At 41.3% G+C, this 19,188-nt stretch overlaps 1 protein-coding gene across 1 annotated transcript in view; it reads right to left on the reverse strand.

The window, feature by feature from the left end:
• LOC140075443 (uncharacterized) overlaps window positions 1–19,188 on the reverse strand; it is a 163,721-nt gene that overhangs the window by 42,547 nt on the left and 101,986 nt on the right. The window contains exons 25-37 of the mRNA XM_072121366.1: window positions 18,435–18,525; window positions 17,682–17,861; window positions 16,842–17,139; window positions 16,333–16,447; window positions 14,762–15,091; window positions 14,420–14,489; window positions 14,067–14,201; window positions 13,840–13,986; window positions 12,863–13,043; window positions 11,503–11,721; window positions 5,927–6,123; window positions 4,607–4,764; window positions 362–598 (exon numbers count right to left, since the gene is read on the reverse strand). Coding sequence (XP_071977467.1) covers window positions 362–598; window positions 4,607–4,764; window positions 5,927–6,123; window positions 11,503–11,721; window positions 12,863–13,043; window positions 13,840–13,986; window positions 14,067–14,201; window positions 14,420–14,489; window positions 14,762–15,091; window positions 16,333–16,447; window positions 16,842–17,139; window positions 17,682–17,861; window positions 18,435–18,525 — 2,358 coding nt within the window. The remainder of the gene's footprint in view (window positions 1–361; window positions 599–4,606; window positions 4,765–5,926; window positions 6,124–11,502; window positions 11,722–12,862; window positions 13,044–13,839; window positions 13,987–14,066; window positions 14,202–14,419; window positions 14,490–14,761; window positions 15,092–16,332; window positions 16,448–16,841; window positions 17,140–17,681; window positions 17,862–18,434; window positions 18,526–19,188) is intronic.

The following is a 19,188-nucleotide window of genomic DNA, read 5'->3' on the forward strand; positions in this document are numbered from 1 at the left end:
ATGTTTATTTTGTAACTCTTATTTCTAAATTGGAAAGGAACACGATCTGAAAACTGTCTAGACAACCAATGTTGTTTGTTTCCCCAACATTTTCTTCTATGGTGAATTTTAGGGATTGGGCAGGTGGATTTCAACATGCCCAATCGTGTTGTCTCAAGGAAGATAAACTACTGCCGGAGGTGTCTGACATTGGCTTACTCCTCTCTTCCTATTCAGAATATAAGCATGCTAAGTGTCCATGTGTTGGTGAAAAAAGTGTTTTGTGAATATCTATGTAAACTGTAGGGTGAGCATAAACTTTATCAGCGAATTCTGACGATTCAAAAGATAGGCCAGTCTGTCAACCACACATTAAGCTTACCTCTTCTATGGTGGTGTCAGAGATACCATAGCATCCAATTTGCAAATCATTCAGGTTGGTGTCCAGATCTCGGAGGAGTGAAAGGTAGGAAGCTGATATCTCTGCTGTGAATGGTGGAAGGACATAGACTAGTTCTCCTCCTACATCTTCCTTCAGTATTGCTTCTGGGATATGTGACTGGATTAAAGCGGTCACTTTTTCTGAATCGCAGACTGATTCATCTTTCTTATTAGGGAACTGAAAAAAGGGAAAAAAACCCATAGTATTATGTGTATAATACCTAAGGGAAGGGAATTCTATGAAGACACAAAGACTTGCCCCTTCTAACTTACCAGACCAATCCTGATTGTACTGCTGACCCCAGAGCTTGAGGCAGTGAAGACACCGGCTACACCTACATAAGACTAGGGAGTATGGGGTTGGGTTTGCTGCAGCCCAGGGCAAATTTAAGTGTTTGCATTGAATCCCCAGCAATAATTTTCATGATGTGAACCCAAAACCCAAAGCTATTTTGTACAACATTTTTGGTTGGGATTTGGGTAATGCAGGTAAGCTGCCAGAGATTTCAGTTCGGCTTATCCTCAGCACTTAGTGTCTTTCCCTGGCCTAAGGGTGGTTCAAACAAAACTTTGGGTTTAGAAAAATGGTCCCCTTTATCAGCACATCTGAGTGTGTATGAAAATCAGGTAGGCAAAATGGGACAACCTCTTTAGGTAGACTTTCAATATTACAATAAATTTACTGTAGGTATCCACAATATATTAATCTCATATTTTATACTCTTATATAGATGTTTCCTTCCCTACCATGCTTCTTGGCCGGACATGTGTAGATATTTGGGATGAGATAACTAGCTTTTCAGAAGAATATGAATTTGTGATAATCATATTCAATACACTTAATGTGGCCACGCAATGGCAGCCTGTTTGGAATTCGGTAAGCACATGACAATGTTTTTGAATTATGGTTCATTACACTGCAGGAATTGGACCAGCCCAATCTATTGAAGGTGCAGCCACACGGTTCGGACACAGTGTGGTGAAATACCATTCCCACTGGTTTCGGAGTTTCACTGATCTGGCCACCACTGTGGGTTTGTTGAGGGGGAAACCAGGCGGTGCGGTGGAGGGCGGGCCGGGGCGTGAATGCCCGGCCCATCACATTTACTATAGTCTCGCACGGAAAACTGACTATATCAACAAACTCTGCCAGTTCTCATTTGGTCTAAAGATCGGAACTGGCAGAGTTTGTGCCCATATTCACTAAGACTCCAGAGCTTCTTAGTGAATATGGGTGCAGGACCACCGGCGGGGAAAATTTTAAGACTGCCATTCTATGCCACGTCTATGGCAACGGTGAGCTAGCTGCCGTCTTTGTGGTTAGCTCATGGCCACTACTTTTGGACGTGTACATCTTGCCTTAAACTATTTTAAGCTAACATACCTAAGTACTACTGCCACATTTGTATCTATTCCCTCCCCTGCTGTCAATGCCCCAGGGGCTCTGGATGTGTCCAGAGGCTACAATTGGCCCTAACAAGTAATATAAATGCCATTTGTGCCTTTGCTAACCACATTTCCCTATCAGACCTAATTTTTTGTGACCAAAAGACTGGTTTCTAAGTTTCCCAGACATTTAAAGAGTTTGGTCTGTTTATTCAAGGTCATCCCGATAGCAGGGAAGTGCAGAATGGATACAAATGAGATTATTAATTGGTTTGCAAAACTCTTGCATTTAGCATACAGTTTCCAAGTCTCAGTTGTCGGGTTTCCATGGAAAAAGAGCAGCATGTCTGTGTCTAATTGTTTGGCCTTGTATATCTCCAGTGCCTTCATTAATGTATGGTCTCCGCATTCAATCACAAAATTCTTTTATGCATAGGCTGATGGGGGGAAAAGCCAGAATCTGCTACTAGTCCTGGCGCCACTTATCATAGTTTTATGCATGCGCGATGCATCATTATTCTGCCTTTGCTTTTATTTCATGGCCTTGTGATCAAGTCATGTCTAGATTGTGAATTAGAACTTGTGGAGTCAATAAGCCGGTTCACATTTGAGGTCAACTCAATAAGATGCATCAGTCCTGGTATTTTAAGACCAGAGCAGAATTAATTTGTTTGGTAACTTTTGTTCTCAGAGTTTGTGCTGAGTTTGGGAAGAAGAAGACAGCAGAAACGAATCATTGTTAACTCTTTGGTTGTAATGTTTTCCATAAAACCTCTTCATTTGATTTTATTTAGAAATCGTCTCACTAATATGTATAGGCCACTCTGTCGTAATGACGGCTCTGACTTGTATTGAATTGATGAGCTGCAATCAGATGAAGGAAGGAATAATGAATAATGAATGGGATGAGAAAGTGCCTTAGTTATCTCATTTGTTCTTACTAAGCCGCGCTCATGTTTGAGACTTAAAAGTGTCTCCCTACTGATCGGGAAGCCAAACGGATATCTGCAAATACTATATAAATATTAAGGATCCAATCACATGGGTGAACCCATGATGGATATGGCTGATGCATATTGTAAACGATCCTCATGACTAAGAATATGTCTGTTTTATGTACATTCCCTTTACTACAGAGTAGAACAGCGCAGGAGACAATTGCGCTATTCAGTAGCGAAAGGCAATCGGAACCAGAAGTGTGAACAAAGCCAAATAGCAGCACTTACATTGTGGCTTCACCACTGAAGAATATATTGAGTTATTATATGAATAGCAATGAGTCTATGTGATTGTCTGAAATAGTCCCTTGTGTAATTGTGTTCTGGATGGGAAGCTGGATTTACATGTAGGCACAATAGGCCTGTGCCTATAGGCAGTTCTGGGGGAGAGGGGGGGCTTCTACTAAAAGGAACATTTTTATGTGAATAGACTGAACAGTATGTATCCATATGTAAATATAGTTTATCTGTATGCTAATGAGATGACCAAAGTGCTGTGAGGGATAAGGGGTAGATATTTTGATAAGCAAAGTGCAATATTCTACTATATTTATGAGGAGAATTTTTTTTAATGTAGAATATGACTTAAAGGGTTGACCCAAATGTTAAAGTTATCCTCTATCCACCAATAACAAGAGCACAAATCCCTTACCCAAATTTCTATGGAACAGAAGCTCAAGCAATACACTGCCACACTCCATAACAGGACCCCTGCTATTCTGATCGGTGGAGGGGTCTAAGCATGAATCATTTTTTTACAATCCATTTTGATCATTTGCTGTATATGTAGTTTTTTATATCAAAAGAATCCAGACAATTTTTCCTATTCTTTCAATTTGCCATTAGAATAGCATAACATCACTTCAGATAAGAAAACCTTTCCCACATGTCCACAATTTATTGTCACAGGTGGTCCCGCGACCCACATCGCGGGTCACGGGCTCACCCGTGCTCCTCTGCCCCCGCCAGTGCGCCCCCAGCGCCTTTCACCCGTCCAGGCTCCTGGCTCACTCCCCTCCGCTGTGCGTGTGCATCCCCTGAGTGCTAGGGCGCAGCACCTTCTCCAGATTTAAAGGGCCAGCGTGCCATTAATTGAGGCTGGCCATATTGCCCAATTCTACATAAGCCTGCCTCTTCCTGCAAGCCTTGCCGGATCTTTGTGCCTCATAGCCTAAGAGAAAGCTTCCAAGCTAGTATTCCTGCGTTCCTGTGTATTCCTGTGTTCCTGCGTATTCCTGCGTTCCTGCGTATTCCTGCGTTCCTGTGTATTCCTGCGTTCCTGTGTATTCCTGTGTGTTCCCGCTCCTGAGTCCTGTGTTGCCATGTTCCGTGTGCCTGTGTTCCCGTTACCGGGCTCTGGTGAAAACCAAGTGCCACTTAGACTCCGGTCCCAGGTGTCGGCTAGTTCCATCTCCCGCGGTGGTCCAGAGGATCCACTGATCCTGACATTTATTTTCTACTCTAAACATATTGGGGAAGATTTATCAGAAGTGTCTGAGACCAGAACTGTTCTAATTTCCCATGGCAACCAATCAGAGCTTAGCTTTCATTTTTCCACAGCTGTTTATAAAATCAAAGCTGAGCTCTGATTGGTTTTCATGGGAAACTAGAACAATTTTATCACTGAAACTTATAATAAATCTCACCCATTGTTTCATTAGTTATATAAGTCTCATTGCTACATGTGTTTGTGTCCAACTATGGATGGGTTTAAAAGGGTATGATGCTGAACCAGGTAATGAAGCCATCTCTATACATCTACCATACATATTTCCGTATTTTCCAGATAGAAGACTACTTACCATTTTGGTAAGAGTGAGACGATACCCACTTCCAAATTTCTCCTTGAGGAATAATGGGGTCCCGCAGCACTTCAGACCTCCCCTCTCCAGGAAAGCAATGCGATCACTGAGCACCTCTGCCTCATCCAAGTGGTGAGTGGATAAGATGATTGTTTTATCTAAAAATAACATAGGTTTTCATTTCCACAAATACAACTGCTACTGTATATTTACAGGTTTCCCAGAGGTTAGATATAGACCCTATGTATGATTACTAGACATAAGTCCTCCAAAATTTAAACAAAATATGTTCTTTAAAACTGAACAGCTACATTTATTTTTTATGTGTTCGGGAGCATTGTACAATACTGACCCTGATTCCATTTGTAATAGGAAATTTTAGGGGGCAAAAGCATAACTTAGGGGGATGCGGACATATATATAGGATATAATGCATTGTTCGTAAAACTGTGTTGTGCCACTCCTGTGTTATTGCTCCTGGAAGTAAAATTCATGAGCACTAATGCCCCAAAACTCTATTGGTTCCCCGGTACTGGCGGTGAAACTAGTGGTCCCATGTGGCGGCCAAAGAGCCTCAGGAAAAAAAAAAATACTCCCCTTTTCCCATTCCCCTGCAGCAGTCCGAGCCTCTCCTCCATTCTCTGTTCAACTGTGTGCGGCTCTGAAGTTGGCAGACTCAATTATGTCATTGCACCAGCTGACTTCAGAGCCGCACACAGCAGCTGCAGAGGAGAGAAGAGGACTGCTGCAGTGGGGGCCACTAAGCATATTAGTGTAAAAGGGTCAGTTTGGGGGGGGGGGTTATACTTGGTAGGCACACAAAGGAGGGGGAGAGTTGGGTAGTTACAGCATATGTGAAAATAAATATTTGGTGCCAACAGAAGACCCCCCTCTATCACTCGATAAGAAATAGGATAAAAAGGGTTGTATACAAAAAGGTTGGTGAAAACTGCTTTATATGGTGCAAGGCAGGGGGATAATTATAGCGGTAGCAGCCATAGCAGCTGAGGAAGCCCCATCATCCAACCAGACACACTAAATAATGGAGGATGTGCAGCATTATATACATATTATGCTGCACATTGTATGGCATAATATGTATCTAACACATCTTCCACAGTACACAGAATATCTATATTTTTTAAGGTGAAAGGGGGCCCCATTCAGAAGTCTGCCATGGGGCCCTGCCTCTCCTAGTTATGCCCCTGTGCAAGGGGTTTGGAGTGGCATAATAATATCTCTTGTCACTACTTCTTCAACATAGGTCCTGAAATGCTAGAACATCTCTTATAGCACTTCTCCTGCAATACCGCTCCTTACCATTTTTATTTTTAGAAATGACTTCCCAGATACTTCGTCTTGAACAAGGGTCCACTCCAGTAGTGGGTTCATCTAAAATCACCACCTTAGAGCCCCCAATCAATGCTATGCAGATGGAGAGTTTCCGTCTCATGCCCCCTGATAAGTTCTTCACTGGTTTGTAGCGATGTCTGTATAATCCAGTCTCTTGTAACGTCCTGAAAACAAAGTAGCAAATATGGAAGCTGAATATTAATGTGCCAAGACCAGAATGAGTATTAGTCTCTGCTGCCTTTATAGAGCGCTGTATGTATGAGGATTACAAATTCTTCAAGGAGAATTTCATCTCACTGCATATTTATATTTTATTAAAGAGTGGGAGCTGCTAGTTACAGCTTGTGGCTTCCATAGACCTCAATGTCACCGGTAGTCACCAGGGGCAGAGCGACACCCAGTGGCCAAGTGTTATATTACGTCTTAAGAAACATTTTCAATTATTTGTATACTTTGGAGATACAAGACAATAAATTGTTCTCTGTGGAAAACAATCAGGCAGATTTTCTGTTATAGATACATAGAGAATGTCGGACCCACCATCTATCTTGTATATGTATGGAGGTATAAGCTAGTGACTACAGAATTATTCATCTCTGATGTCTTTATTAAGAATGGCTGGACCATTGTATGTTTACATCTTATGTGACCTCTTCTTCTTCATAGAGTGTAAGCTCTTGGAGCAAAACCCTTGCTCCTATTGCTTGGGGCGTCAGTGATCTGAAAGGAGATCCAGAAATGGAGCAGGGAGCTGTAGCTGGTAATTATTACATTATTTTATTCTTAGACCTGCCCCAAGGGGGTTTCCCAAATTCACAGAGCCATATTATAAAAGAAGACGCCCAATGGAAGGTCCCTTCAGTGATGGCTAGAAATTGATCTATATGAATATTTCCATGTAGCTACAGGTTACTATTTCTTCCTTTATCATGTAATATTTAGACAAGTGCAGTTTTCTCGTATGTGATTTTAGTTGTTGAAGATGTCATTATAGTGAGTTATTGTTGAGTACAAAACTATTCAGCCTCCCCATACATAATGATGACAAGAAAAAGCAAACCCCAGTAGTGCACTACATTTTCCAATTACATTTGTCTAAATGAGACAATGAATTAATACACAATGTCATTTGTTTTGTGGTAATCTGCTTCTTGTAAGAGAGTTATGCAATGTTAACCACACTATGGGAAATAGGCTTAATGTGAACCTGTGGGCAATGTCTGCACTGATATTACTGCATTTGCTCTGCATAAGTCTACATAAAGCTAAATCTGCCATAGAACTGCATTGAATTATGTACCACTCTGGGACCGGAGTCTAAGTGGTACCTGGTTTTCACCAGAGTCCGCCGCAAAGCGGGGTGGACTAGCTGCGGCGTGGTACCACCAGGTCGTTCCACAGGCGTGGCCAGTGCCAATTAATGGTGCGCTGAGCGTTTAAATTTCCTGAGGCCAGTGCATGTGCGCCCTAGGGGAGTACAATTGTGGCGGCTCTTGTGAATCCAACAGTTTTCTGGCGCTTCTATTTTTCCGACTTGTTTTTTGGCGCAAAAAGAGAACAGCTAAAAGCAAGTCTAGGGAATTCTAAAGCTTTTAGCCCATATGCCAATTCATCAATCCCTTGCGCCACTAACTTACATCCCACTGAAAAATATAGCACTGTTCCAGCACCACCCTGCACCCAAATTAACCAAAGACCTTCATTGTCCTTTCTGTTGGCAGCATGTTACAGAGCAGGAGAAGCTGAACAGACTGTAACGGTGTCCTATCTGCAGGTGTAATGTCCCGAAGTTGGGGTTATTACAAAATTCATAGTCTGTAATTCTTGCTGGTGTGGACACAGTAGGACCGGTCACCCCACTGGAGTCTGTAACTCAGAGATCCAGCTTTTTAGGGAGTGTTTAGGCTGCATACAGTAACAATATGAGCTCCAAGTGGGTAAATTGTGCACAGTGGGGCAGATTTACTTGCCCGGTCCAGTCGCGATCTTGCGGTGCGTTGTCCGCCGGGATTCAGTAAGGTTGTGCGCCCGATATCCAGCAGGTGTCGCTGCTGCGCCGAGGTTCACTGGAGTTCACCTTCTTCTTCCTGGTGCATGTGAGTGCTGATCTTGCAACACAAATCGTTTTTAAAATTCCACAGTTTTACGAATCCGTCAGGTTGTCTGATGGCCACGCCCCGATTTCTGTCGCGTGAAAGCCAGCGCCGATGAGCCACAATCCGATTGCGTGTGCCAAAACCCAAATGGCTCAAATCGAAAATATTCTGGAAAACCTGATGGAATCGCATCCGCAGGACCCTTAGTAAATGAGCCCCAGTATGTTTAATTATGCATATTCTTGTATTTTAATGTTACTTTATAATGTCACCTGTTGTTGGTGCAGGCTGTCCTGTTGGCTAGCACCCTAGAATTTTTCAGAGGCTGAGACCTATAGTACAGGTTTAGCCCTGGATTCTGAGTCTCAGTTTAGTCCTGACTAAATCTCAGGAACACATTTCTGCCAGAGCTGACGTAGCTCCAAGTAGATTCATCCAGTCCTGCGCACCTTGCTTCAGGGCAGAAATACCAGTTCCTTCCCCTGCATAAAGGGAAGATCTGCACTTCAGCTAGCCACATCACACTTCCATTTGAATACCATCTGAGTGAAATATGGCACAGCCTGTTACTGCTGCTCACCTGTTTCCAAGTTCTCCTAATAAAGGAACTGTAGGTTTTTGCATCATCTCTGTTTCCCAGTTTGAGTCCCTGGCTGAAGCCCCCAACACTGACCTCCTTTGTACCATCAACTGATACCCATTATTACCTTTACCAGGAGAGCCCCAGAGGGAACCCGGTGGCCCCCCTCTTATTACTTCAACCTGCTGGCCCTAAAGGGTGTAGAATAGTCTTACACTATGACTGTGCTACTGTGACATCCAGTAGCCAGTCAGCCAGCCAGTTGCTGGTATACATCTGTCCCCATATACTGTATTGTACATGATGTCCAGCTTTACCGCATACTACTTGCTAATAGGACACTATGTACAGCCTGCACAGCTCCTCCTGCTCCATAACATGCTGCCTGCAGATATACCGCTATGAACGATCTGCAAAGCTCATCCTGCTTTATAACATTCTGGGGCAGATTTACTTACCCGGTCCTGTCGCGATCCATCGGCGCATTCTCAGTGGAGGAATCGGGTCTTCCGGCGCTGAATTCTGTCGGAGTTCACTGAAGTTCACCGTCCTACCCTGGGTGCAGGTAAGCGCGTGTCAAGCGACACTTTTCTTTTTTAAATACGGCGGTTTTTTCTTACGGCCACACACCCCCGATTTCCATCGCGTGCATGCTGGCGCCGATGCGCCACAATCCGATCGCATGCGCCAAAATCCCGGGGCAATTCAGGGAAAATTGGTGCAAATCGGAAATATTCGGGTAACGCGATGGAAAAATGTGATTCGGGCTTAAAGAAAATCTACCATCAAAATCAAGCATGATAAACCAGGGGCACTTACTCATAAATCCAGGTGACTGTGGTAATTCTCTTATATTTGTTATGCATGTCCTCCTTCTTCTAAAATAACCTTTGAAAATTATGCTAATGAGTCTAAAGAGGTCCTGGGGCGTTACCAGAGCACCTCAGTGCTGCAGCTTCACAGGCTTTTGAACTGTCTCATCTACCCCTCTGCACTGAGCAATCCCCCCTCTTCCAGATGTAATCTCACGGCAGAAGAGAAAGTTTCCACGCACAGTGAGAAGTGCTTCTGCACAGTGTAACAGCCTGTGAAGCCGCAGCACAGAGAGGCTCTTGTAACATCGCCAGGGGCCCTTTGTGCTCATTAGCACAATTTAAAAAGTTGAAGGAAGGAGGCCGTAGATAAGAAACATAAGAAGATTACCTCAATCAGTGCCTGGATCTATGAGTAAGTGTCCCTGGTTTATCATGATGGATTTTGATGGTAGATTTCCTTTCATTTTCATCCTAACCTGTTCCTTTTAATCTACAGCATTACGAGGATACGAGGATTTAAAACTAATGACAAATTGAGCTCTGCTACTTCTGGAGAACACATACTCATAAAGCTATATCAACCACACAACACACCCTAGCAATCTCCTGAGTAAATATATTCAGCTATGGTAAGGATGCATTACATTCAAACTATCCCAAGTGCACTGGGATGAAGCCCTTAATGGGAATTTGCATTTATATTGTGTTTTATGTGTATACAGCATTCCAAAGTGCTCCACAACATTTTGCAATCAATATAGGATCATCCAGTAGAAAAAAAATGCAATGAGGCATCGTTTTGCCATCTTCTATCATTTTTCTGGACCATTGATCAGAAAGTTCTGAGCTGCAGATATATAACTGTGATAAATCAGAACCTCTGTCTGTAACTTCCACATGAGACTGAAAGGAGGAAACCAGCCAAAGTGCTTCCAGATAAAAAGAAGTTATATCACCTTGTGATGGACGTGTCCCTGATAACCTGCCAAACAAAAGCTTGTATTGGATTACAAAACATGGCTGATATCTTCTTTAAACAGCGCCACCCCTGTCCATGGGTTGTGTATGGTAATGCAGCTTCAATACGACACGTAACCAATGGACTTGCTTGGCGCTGTTTATAGAAAAAATCCCAGAAACTCCTTTGTCATGGAAGTCTGTGGGTGCAGTATTAAGGTGTTTTCACCTCTACTTATTTTTGTGTTGTAAATTATGCAAAAGAGCAGTCCTGACCTGGTAGTTTCATAAACACAACACTTTAGGAATTAGCACCATACAAATCTATTATGCATGGGCCTTAGTATATACAGTTTTGTGCATGGGCCTTAGATTCCTTTTAGTGGCAACTGGTCAGGGTCAGCTCCAACTAACAGCAGGCCCCTGGGCGACAGAGCCTCAGTAGGTCCCTTTGCAGTGAACTCATGTGGCGGCATTGAAAATTCTGATACTAAAACAGTCTCCTGTTCCCTAAAATATTCCCTAGTTTAATGACCCAAACAGCCCCCCCAAGGATTAATTAGATACAGCACCCCTCACTCCCTTGGATTCTTTATGTACAGCCTTATGTGGGTCCCCCCCAGCAGCTCTGTGCCCCAGCACATACCCGGATATGCCCTGTGCTAGCACCGACCCTAGTGGACCCAGGCGCTAACACATCAGAAGACAAGTCTATTTGGATGTGACTGGAGAAATTACCAGGGGCTATGTCTTATCTGTTGAATCACAAATAATATGGATTTCAGGCAGTCCCCAAATTCCCCACTGGCCAATGTAACCTCTGGTGAAGCTCTCTGGATGCTCTACTGTAGTCCCAGGATGCAATGATCAGCTGTGCAATGATCAATTTACATACAAATTCAACCTAAGTACAAACCTAAAGAACATATCTTGTATGTAACCCATACAAGACTGCCTGTATTAGATCTTTTAGACAACATTGGAGATGCACAGGTACATGATACTTGTAGACATTCAAGTCTTAAAACTACTCAAACAGATTAAATCAAAGTATCCCACAACTTAACATAATCCAACAACATATGATGAAAGTACCTCTTTACTTCATCGTGCAGCTGCCTCTTGTCCCACTGTGGGGCTTTGATAGATCCATAAAGCAGCAGATGTTCCTTTGTGGTGAGATGATCAAATAAGACATCATACTGCATACAGACTCCCATGCTCTTCCTGGCCTGGTCAAGATGTGTTCTTATGTCATTGCCATAAACATATATGGTTCCTGAGGAGGCGCTGAAAAGTCCTGTCAACATGGAACTGAGGGAGAAAAGGATATTTGAGAAATCCAATACAGGGATAAAACATCATGACATCTTTTCTTTATTACAAAATTTACTTTAAAGAGTGGGGACTCCACCAAAATGTTCTAAAATTATATATTCCAAACTCAAACCTGTATCTTTCAAACAAAGTTTCATCACCAATAGAAGTGGTTTCTGCTTTGCACAAGGTCAAATTATTTGGAAGTTACTGGTTTGAGTTTGGAGTCTGTAATTTTAGAATGTTGCATCAGAATCCCCCTCTTTAACGTTCATTTTGCACCTTTTGGTGTTTTTGGATTTACACCAAGATTGACATTAGCTGGAATTGGATTGGCTAGCATAAGACTAAGAACTAATGTGTTGTTACTTTTGTATTACATGTTTATTGTTAGTCATTTATTTCTTGTGTATATACCATTTTTATTATAGCCTTCAAAGTGGTTCTCTACCTTTATGAACCATTTCATCATATTCACAATTCTGTGCTGGATGATTGTGAAATATATTAGAGCTGTATATGGTAAAAATTAAACTGTCTACACCTCCCACTAGAGTAGTGGTTCTCAACCTTCCTAAAACTGGGACCCTTTTAATACAGTTCCTCATGTTGTGGTGACCCCCAACCATAAAATTATTTTCATAGTTGTAGTGATGCCCCCAGTAGCCAGCAGTCACAAGGATGCCCCCAGTAGCATATGGAAAAATATAAAACATAGCTATCTTGATCCTCTCTGCACCTTCTCGCTGCTCTTGCCATCCTCTTCACTCCTATGCCGGAAATGTGCTGCAGGCGACACGTGATGGCAGGTGAATACATCATCACAAGGTAACTGAGCTGCTTCTACTATCACACAGACCGTCTGTGTTATAGATGGGCAGCAGTGGAGCACATGAGCTACATTTTACCATGCTTTGCTGCCACTGGTGGGAGGTGGGAGCAGACTCTGCCCTGTAGTGTCTTGGTTCCTAAGACCATTGGAAAACACATATTTCCAATGGTCTTAGGCGACCCCAGTGAAAGCGAATTACGACCCCCGAAGGGGTCGCGTACCACAGCTTGAGAACCGTTGCATTAGAGGGAACTATTTGCATACAGATTGATTTTTTTTTTTTAATGGATCAAGCCATTTTCTTACAGTGTGGTGGTTTTTCCAGCTCCGTTATGTCCCAGCAGTGATGTTATGTGGCCTTCATAGAAGTCTAGGTTCAGGTTTTCCACAGCTGCCTTTGACTGGTAGATCTTTGTTAGTCCGTGAAGAGATACTCCTACATTTAGATCTTTATGTTCCTGCTCATTAAATGAATATATGTTCTCTCCTGCAAAAGGGTTCACATAAATATATATTTTACTTACAGATCATGTTTTACAATGTTTGATGTTGACACTTGAGTCATAGAAATTAATAGAAATGACCACAAATGACCATCAACACGGCATGAAGTGGCAAACAAGATTTGTAAGGATAGATAAAGGTGAGTAATAACTTATGGGGGTCTTTCAGGGCTACAAAATATTGATGATGCATCAATAGGTCACAATTAGTAGATTGGTGGGTGTCCTGAGCACCCCACAGATCAGCTGTTAATAACCAGAGAACGGAACACAAAGCTCTGTTCTCTATGTAGTGGTCAGACCAGGTTACTGCAGACTATCTCCCATTCATTTTAATTGGAGCTTAACTTTACTTACCCATCTAAGCCACAAAAGAAATAATGGAACTCTCTGCTATCTGTCTGTTTATCTAGTTAGTAGCTGTGGGGGTGCTGTATTATGGACCCTTACCAATCAGATATCAATGTTCTATCCATGGGATGGATATTTTTAACCCAGAAAACCCTTCAGAGATATAAGTGAGCTAACCTCACCAAGTTTAGTGATATTGACTGACTCTTGTTTATACTAGGGAAAAAGGATCAGGCATGTTAAACTTCAATTATCAACCTGGCAGAGGTGTTTACTTCCCACTCTCTACAGTCAACACATGCATGCTAGACCAAACAGAGGGGGACTAGGATGAAATATCCTTCAGCCAAACAAGCATTCTGTCAAGGCATCTCGACAGCTTTGGTTGAAGATCTACTCTAGAGATTGGCTAAGTTTATTTCTAGTTACCCTTCTTCTCTGGAAAGCCATGAGCAACAATATTAGAGAGCATCATTCCACTCGGTTTCCTGGAACAGAAGTTTTGTAATCCACAAACTTCCCTCCAAAAAGATGGGAGAACAAGAAAGTACCAGGGAGCTCCAATGCCATATTTTCCTTAAAGAAACAGATAAAACGTCAGTGTGAAGAACAACTCCACTAAACAATGAAAAACAATATAAAAGATCATTACTTACCAGGAAATACTATCCTTATGTACCCGCCAACAATAAAGTAAATCATAGCATCTATCACCATCATCCAGCACAACCAGCCAAAACAGCAGTTGTCATTGATCACCGGGGAAGTATACATGTTATGCCACTGCATCCCTGCAATGCATCAATGTGTTATGGGTTACATAGATATATAATTATAATCTTACATATCTTTTAATAAAAATATATACACACTTTATATATAATATATATGTATATATATTAAACTTTTGGCTGTATCTTCGTATATGTATTCCATTCTAATATTTTACATATATTCAAACTTATTATGATATGTATAATGCAGTAGTTATAACTATTGACCTGCTCACCTTCATCTTGTTCCTCATAGCGAACAATATACTGTGTGGCATAGCTGAAAGCCGTAGGTGAGAAAAGACTCTGTATTAAAAAAAAGAAGTTAACAGCTGAATCATGAAAGTTAGACTCTACTTGAACTCTCTAGATTCCCGGAAAACAAACGTTTATCCCTTATCCTGCAGGTAGAGGATTATTCAATGATAGTTAATGGCAGTCACATGTAACCGTATAACATAGACCTCTGAACATAGAACTGACCAGATTATGAGCCTTGAAGAATAAATATATATGAGAACAGAGCCTTAAAAAGCAAACTATGAAACCAACAATCACTATACAAGGTTACATCTCACCAATAAGCTTTTTCCAGCAAACGACAAGCCTTGCTCCTTAGAAACCACTACGATGAATGGGAAGAAAGTGATGATGTAGATGAGGCTGCCGCTGAGAGCCGCCACATTAGTGTTGTGGAAGAAGACGCTGATGAGATAACTCATTGCTATCACTGTCAGGCTGTAGTCCAGGAAGAAAAGGAACAGAATGAAGCCATTGCTATGCGGCAGAACTTTGCCAAACTTCAGAATAAGGACAAGAATGGCCACGGTTATGATCATGAAAGAGGCACATTCAATGAGCCAAGCAAAGAAGTGATTTCCTGATTTAACTCCCATCATCTTCATGTACTGCAAAAAAATAAGAAGGTCACTTTGCTTGGATGAAAGGGAATCTGTGACTACAATAACCTACCCAAACTTACTGCTATGTTATGTAGGGCTATGTCCACACTTGACAGCCGCACCATTGTTTATTGACCAGCTGCTTCTTCCATGCTAAAACTTCAATCTAATTAAGCAAATGAGGCTTAAGTGCTTTGGCAGAGCACCTCAGGCCTCCAGCTCTACATCTCACTCGAACCAGTGATGTAACTGAAGGGGATGGATGAGAAAAGGGAAGGATGCAGAGCCCGAACCCTGAAGCTTTCTGTTAATGCACCGAAGCACTTTGGTTCTTCAGTCCCATTTTCATATTTCTAAATTTAACATTTTGGTAAGAGCACCTGGAAACCAAAAACGAAGGTATAGCCGGCATTTGTGAGCATAGCCCTACATAATGTAGCAGTTAGTTAGTGTAGTGTAGGTAAATTGTGATGACATATTCTCTTTAACTTAAATTAAATTATGTTATACATTTTTGCATACATACTTATAGTATTTTGTTTCATTGTTATTACTATGTATGTTAGGGGTCACTAGGAGAGGCGGGGTCACATAGCAAACTTCTGAATGGGGCCCCACTTATGCCTTAAAAATATACATTCAGTGTATACACACACCATATATACATACATACAGCATATCCACATATACCATATACACCCATGAATCATATACAATGACATACAGCATATACATATGCATGCACATTTAGAGCATACACACATCATAAAAATATACACATACAGCGTATTCACATCCAATACCCCAAATGCTTGGGGCCCCATGACACTGTGGGCCCCATAGCAGCTGCTTTAGCTGCTACCCCTGTAGTTACACCTGTGGTAAATTCTCCGTAGCTCCCCAACACATGTTTTGTCCTCTTGGTCTTTATTGCTTGTTAATTGTTTATTATAGTATTTGGATTGATAGACTTTAGGATATATCAATAGACCAAAAGAAGTTACTCACTCATTTATTTTCTTTTGCAGAGAGTTTATATATGAACATATGTGCCTCTGCAGTGTTTGAACCATATACTATCTGCAGGGTCTATGTATAATTTTGAATAACTATTTATTTATGCAATTACATTGGCTTTTCCACAAATTCCCCAACACTTTTGTATTAGAAAGATACAAAAAAATTTGGCTCATAAGATATTTCCTACAAATATCATACTGGAAAACATGTTTCCTGGCTTGTCCTACCTCATGTAGTCTAAGTTCTTTCTCATGAACCAGTTTCTTTACAAAGGCTGCAATGAATAGAACCCACGTGATCATCAAGGCGATGGGAAGCGAGAAGGACATGCTATAGAGGAAACTGCCGAAACAAGAAAAAGGGTTGAAGACTTTGGTGATGGTTGAAGACTTCATAGTGTAAGGGAAATAGTAAAGACTTAAAGGAGCTGTGCCACTGAAGAGATCTAGCCATAGGATAGAAAATAAGTGTCTGATACTGGATGTTCCGACACTGAGACCCGCAGTGTTCATAATAATTCTGCAAGTCGTCTGAGATTCCTATACAGAACGGAGCACAGGTCCATAGGCTCCACATGTGAACTATACCATGTGGGGCACTTTAGCAGACATGAGGACCTACATTGTCCTGATCACTCTAGGCAGAAACCAATCCATCAGACATTTATGTCTGTGTCTTTGGTAGCACAACCCCTTTAAGAATTGTTGGCACTGTATACATCACTGTATGTACATACCCGTTCCTTTGGTAGCAGGGGTAAGGCATGGGTTGGTATTGTACACCAACATCATTCAGCTTCTTGTTAGTCTGCATCTCTATGATAGCTCTGTCAATATTCTCCTGTAAGTACACAAACCCGCGACTATATTTGTTCACAGAGTTATGTGGCCCTGGAACCCAGTAGGAATCTCTGATGAAGTTGGTGTTCTCTGATAGTAGTGAGCGCATGGAGATACTGTATTTCATTTGCTTAGGTAAGCCAGAAGCTGCACGTGCATCTCTGCTGCTACCGGAGGGTAGATGGAAAGTAACCACTATAAGGGAAAAAAATTACTGGTACAGTCATAAAGAATAATTAAAACTTAAAGGGGGATTTCTGTCGCTAAAATTAACATATTTATAGGATAGGCTATTAATAGTATAATTGGTTGGGAGTATCATTCCAAATCCATAGCTCCATGGCAGGGTCTGCTCCAGGTTTCAGTAGACCCCTGGGTGACGGAGCCTCAGTGGGCCCCTTTGCAGTGAACTCACGTGGTGGCATTAAAGATTCAGAAACTAAAACAGTTCCCTAAAATATTCCCTAGTTTATCATCCAAAGAGCCCCCTCATTGTTATTTTATATACAGTCCCCTCATGGTTATTTTAGCCCCCATCGCCCCATGGATTCCTTATGTGCAGCCTTATTTGGGTCCCTCCAGCAGTCCTAGGCCCCGGCACTTGCCCAGGTATGCCCAGTGCTCCATGGGATATTTATTTTGATTTTTAATATCCAGGAATTTCTTCAAACAATTGTGCACTGTTATAATATTGAATGAGTATAAAGTTAATAAAAAAAAATTAAAAATGCCATCACCTGCAAATAGTCCATTATTCTTCTGAAGCTCCTCTGCTCTCGCCAACATTTCGGCAGTAGTGTTGAAAGCTGTAATACGGTCATATGACACGCAGGACATAAGGCTGTGCATGGCTTGAACTAAAATCTGGCCTGATGCAAGGTAGCCTTGATTCTGAGTTAAAAATTGGATATAACTATCTGTGGAATACAAACATGATACAGAGTTGTAAATGGATGGGGGGGGGGATAGTTGAAAAAATTCTGTTGTTTTATTGTAATTTATTTTACTTACTTTTTTCCTATATATAACTCATAAAATATATCATTACAAAATAACAAAGTTAAAGAACCAGCAAAGAAAAGTAACAAAATATACATAAATAATTGTCTGGACTTCGCACATCTAGAGTTACCAGGTAAATAGGTTAAATGGTAGATATAAAATAGTATTATGGGGGGCAGGGGTTACTCTGCTTATAGGGTCAGGTGTTTAAAAGACCAAACCAAGAAAGTTTTATATTCTAAAGCTTATATTCACATTGCAGGTTTCATATATCTACAGATGATGTTATATAGAAAGATGTAACCACATTATAGTAAATATAACAGCTTAGTGTTGCACAGGACTGTTCCAGAGATATTAAAATGACAGAATTTGGACAATTTGGCCCTTTTTGTGGTAAACATCGCCTTCTAGTGCATGAATACAATAATGCACTTCTGAAAATCACTATTCTGTTTCCTATTCTGTGTAGATGCACAGTCACTTACTAACTGCAGTTAGGTTTCCAGATAGACCGGTGGTGTCAAAATTCATAAAGTTCTGTAGAAATCCAGTAACAACAGTATTCGTCAGAAGACCCTAAGGGTGGAAAGATTAATATTGTGAGTAGCATATATAAGACAAAACAATCCATATTAGTTAAATGCAAGTTTAAACTCCTAAATGCTGACGCTATGATGTGAAAATCTAGCGAAATGCCTGACCACCCAGACCTCACAAATGAAATACAATGGCATGTGAACAATACCCTTAGCAGGGTGCCACTTCCAGATCAACCTAAGGGTGGTAACATATGGAAAACGTCCCAATGCCATGTGCAAAAACCATCCCACCATACAGAAATATGAACAGACACAGCTTTACTGCCCGTATTTCTGAATAGAAAATTCTGATTTTCTGAAAATAATTTGTAATGCACAGTATAATTCTTATGGATCTCCCCAACCTTTTGCAAAAAATATACATTCCTTCAATACAATCCAAATTTCTTTGGCTTTCACAAACCCGAATCTAGAGCAAGAGGCTATGTGTAATAGACTATGCAATACACTCAAGTACATTTAGGACTATCTTAAAGGAAATCTACCACCAGGATGAAGTATTGTAAACCAAGCACACTTACTTGCTGGTGTGTGCCCCATCTGACAGTATCCGGTTTTCTATTAGCTTCTTAGCCCTTGTTTTTACAAATAGGCCCTAAAAAGTTTTCAAATTAACCTCAGGGACTCCAGGCTCTGTCAA

Source organism: Engystomops pustulosus, chromosome 8, assembly GCF_040894005.1.
Source record: "Engystomops pustulosus chromosome 8, aEngPut4.maternal, whole genome shotgun sequence".
NCBI classification, from domain to species: domain Eukaryota; kingdom Metazoa; phylum Chordata; class Amphibia; order Anura; family Leptodactylidae; genus Engystomops; species Engystomops pustulosus.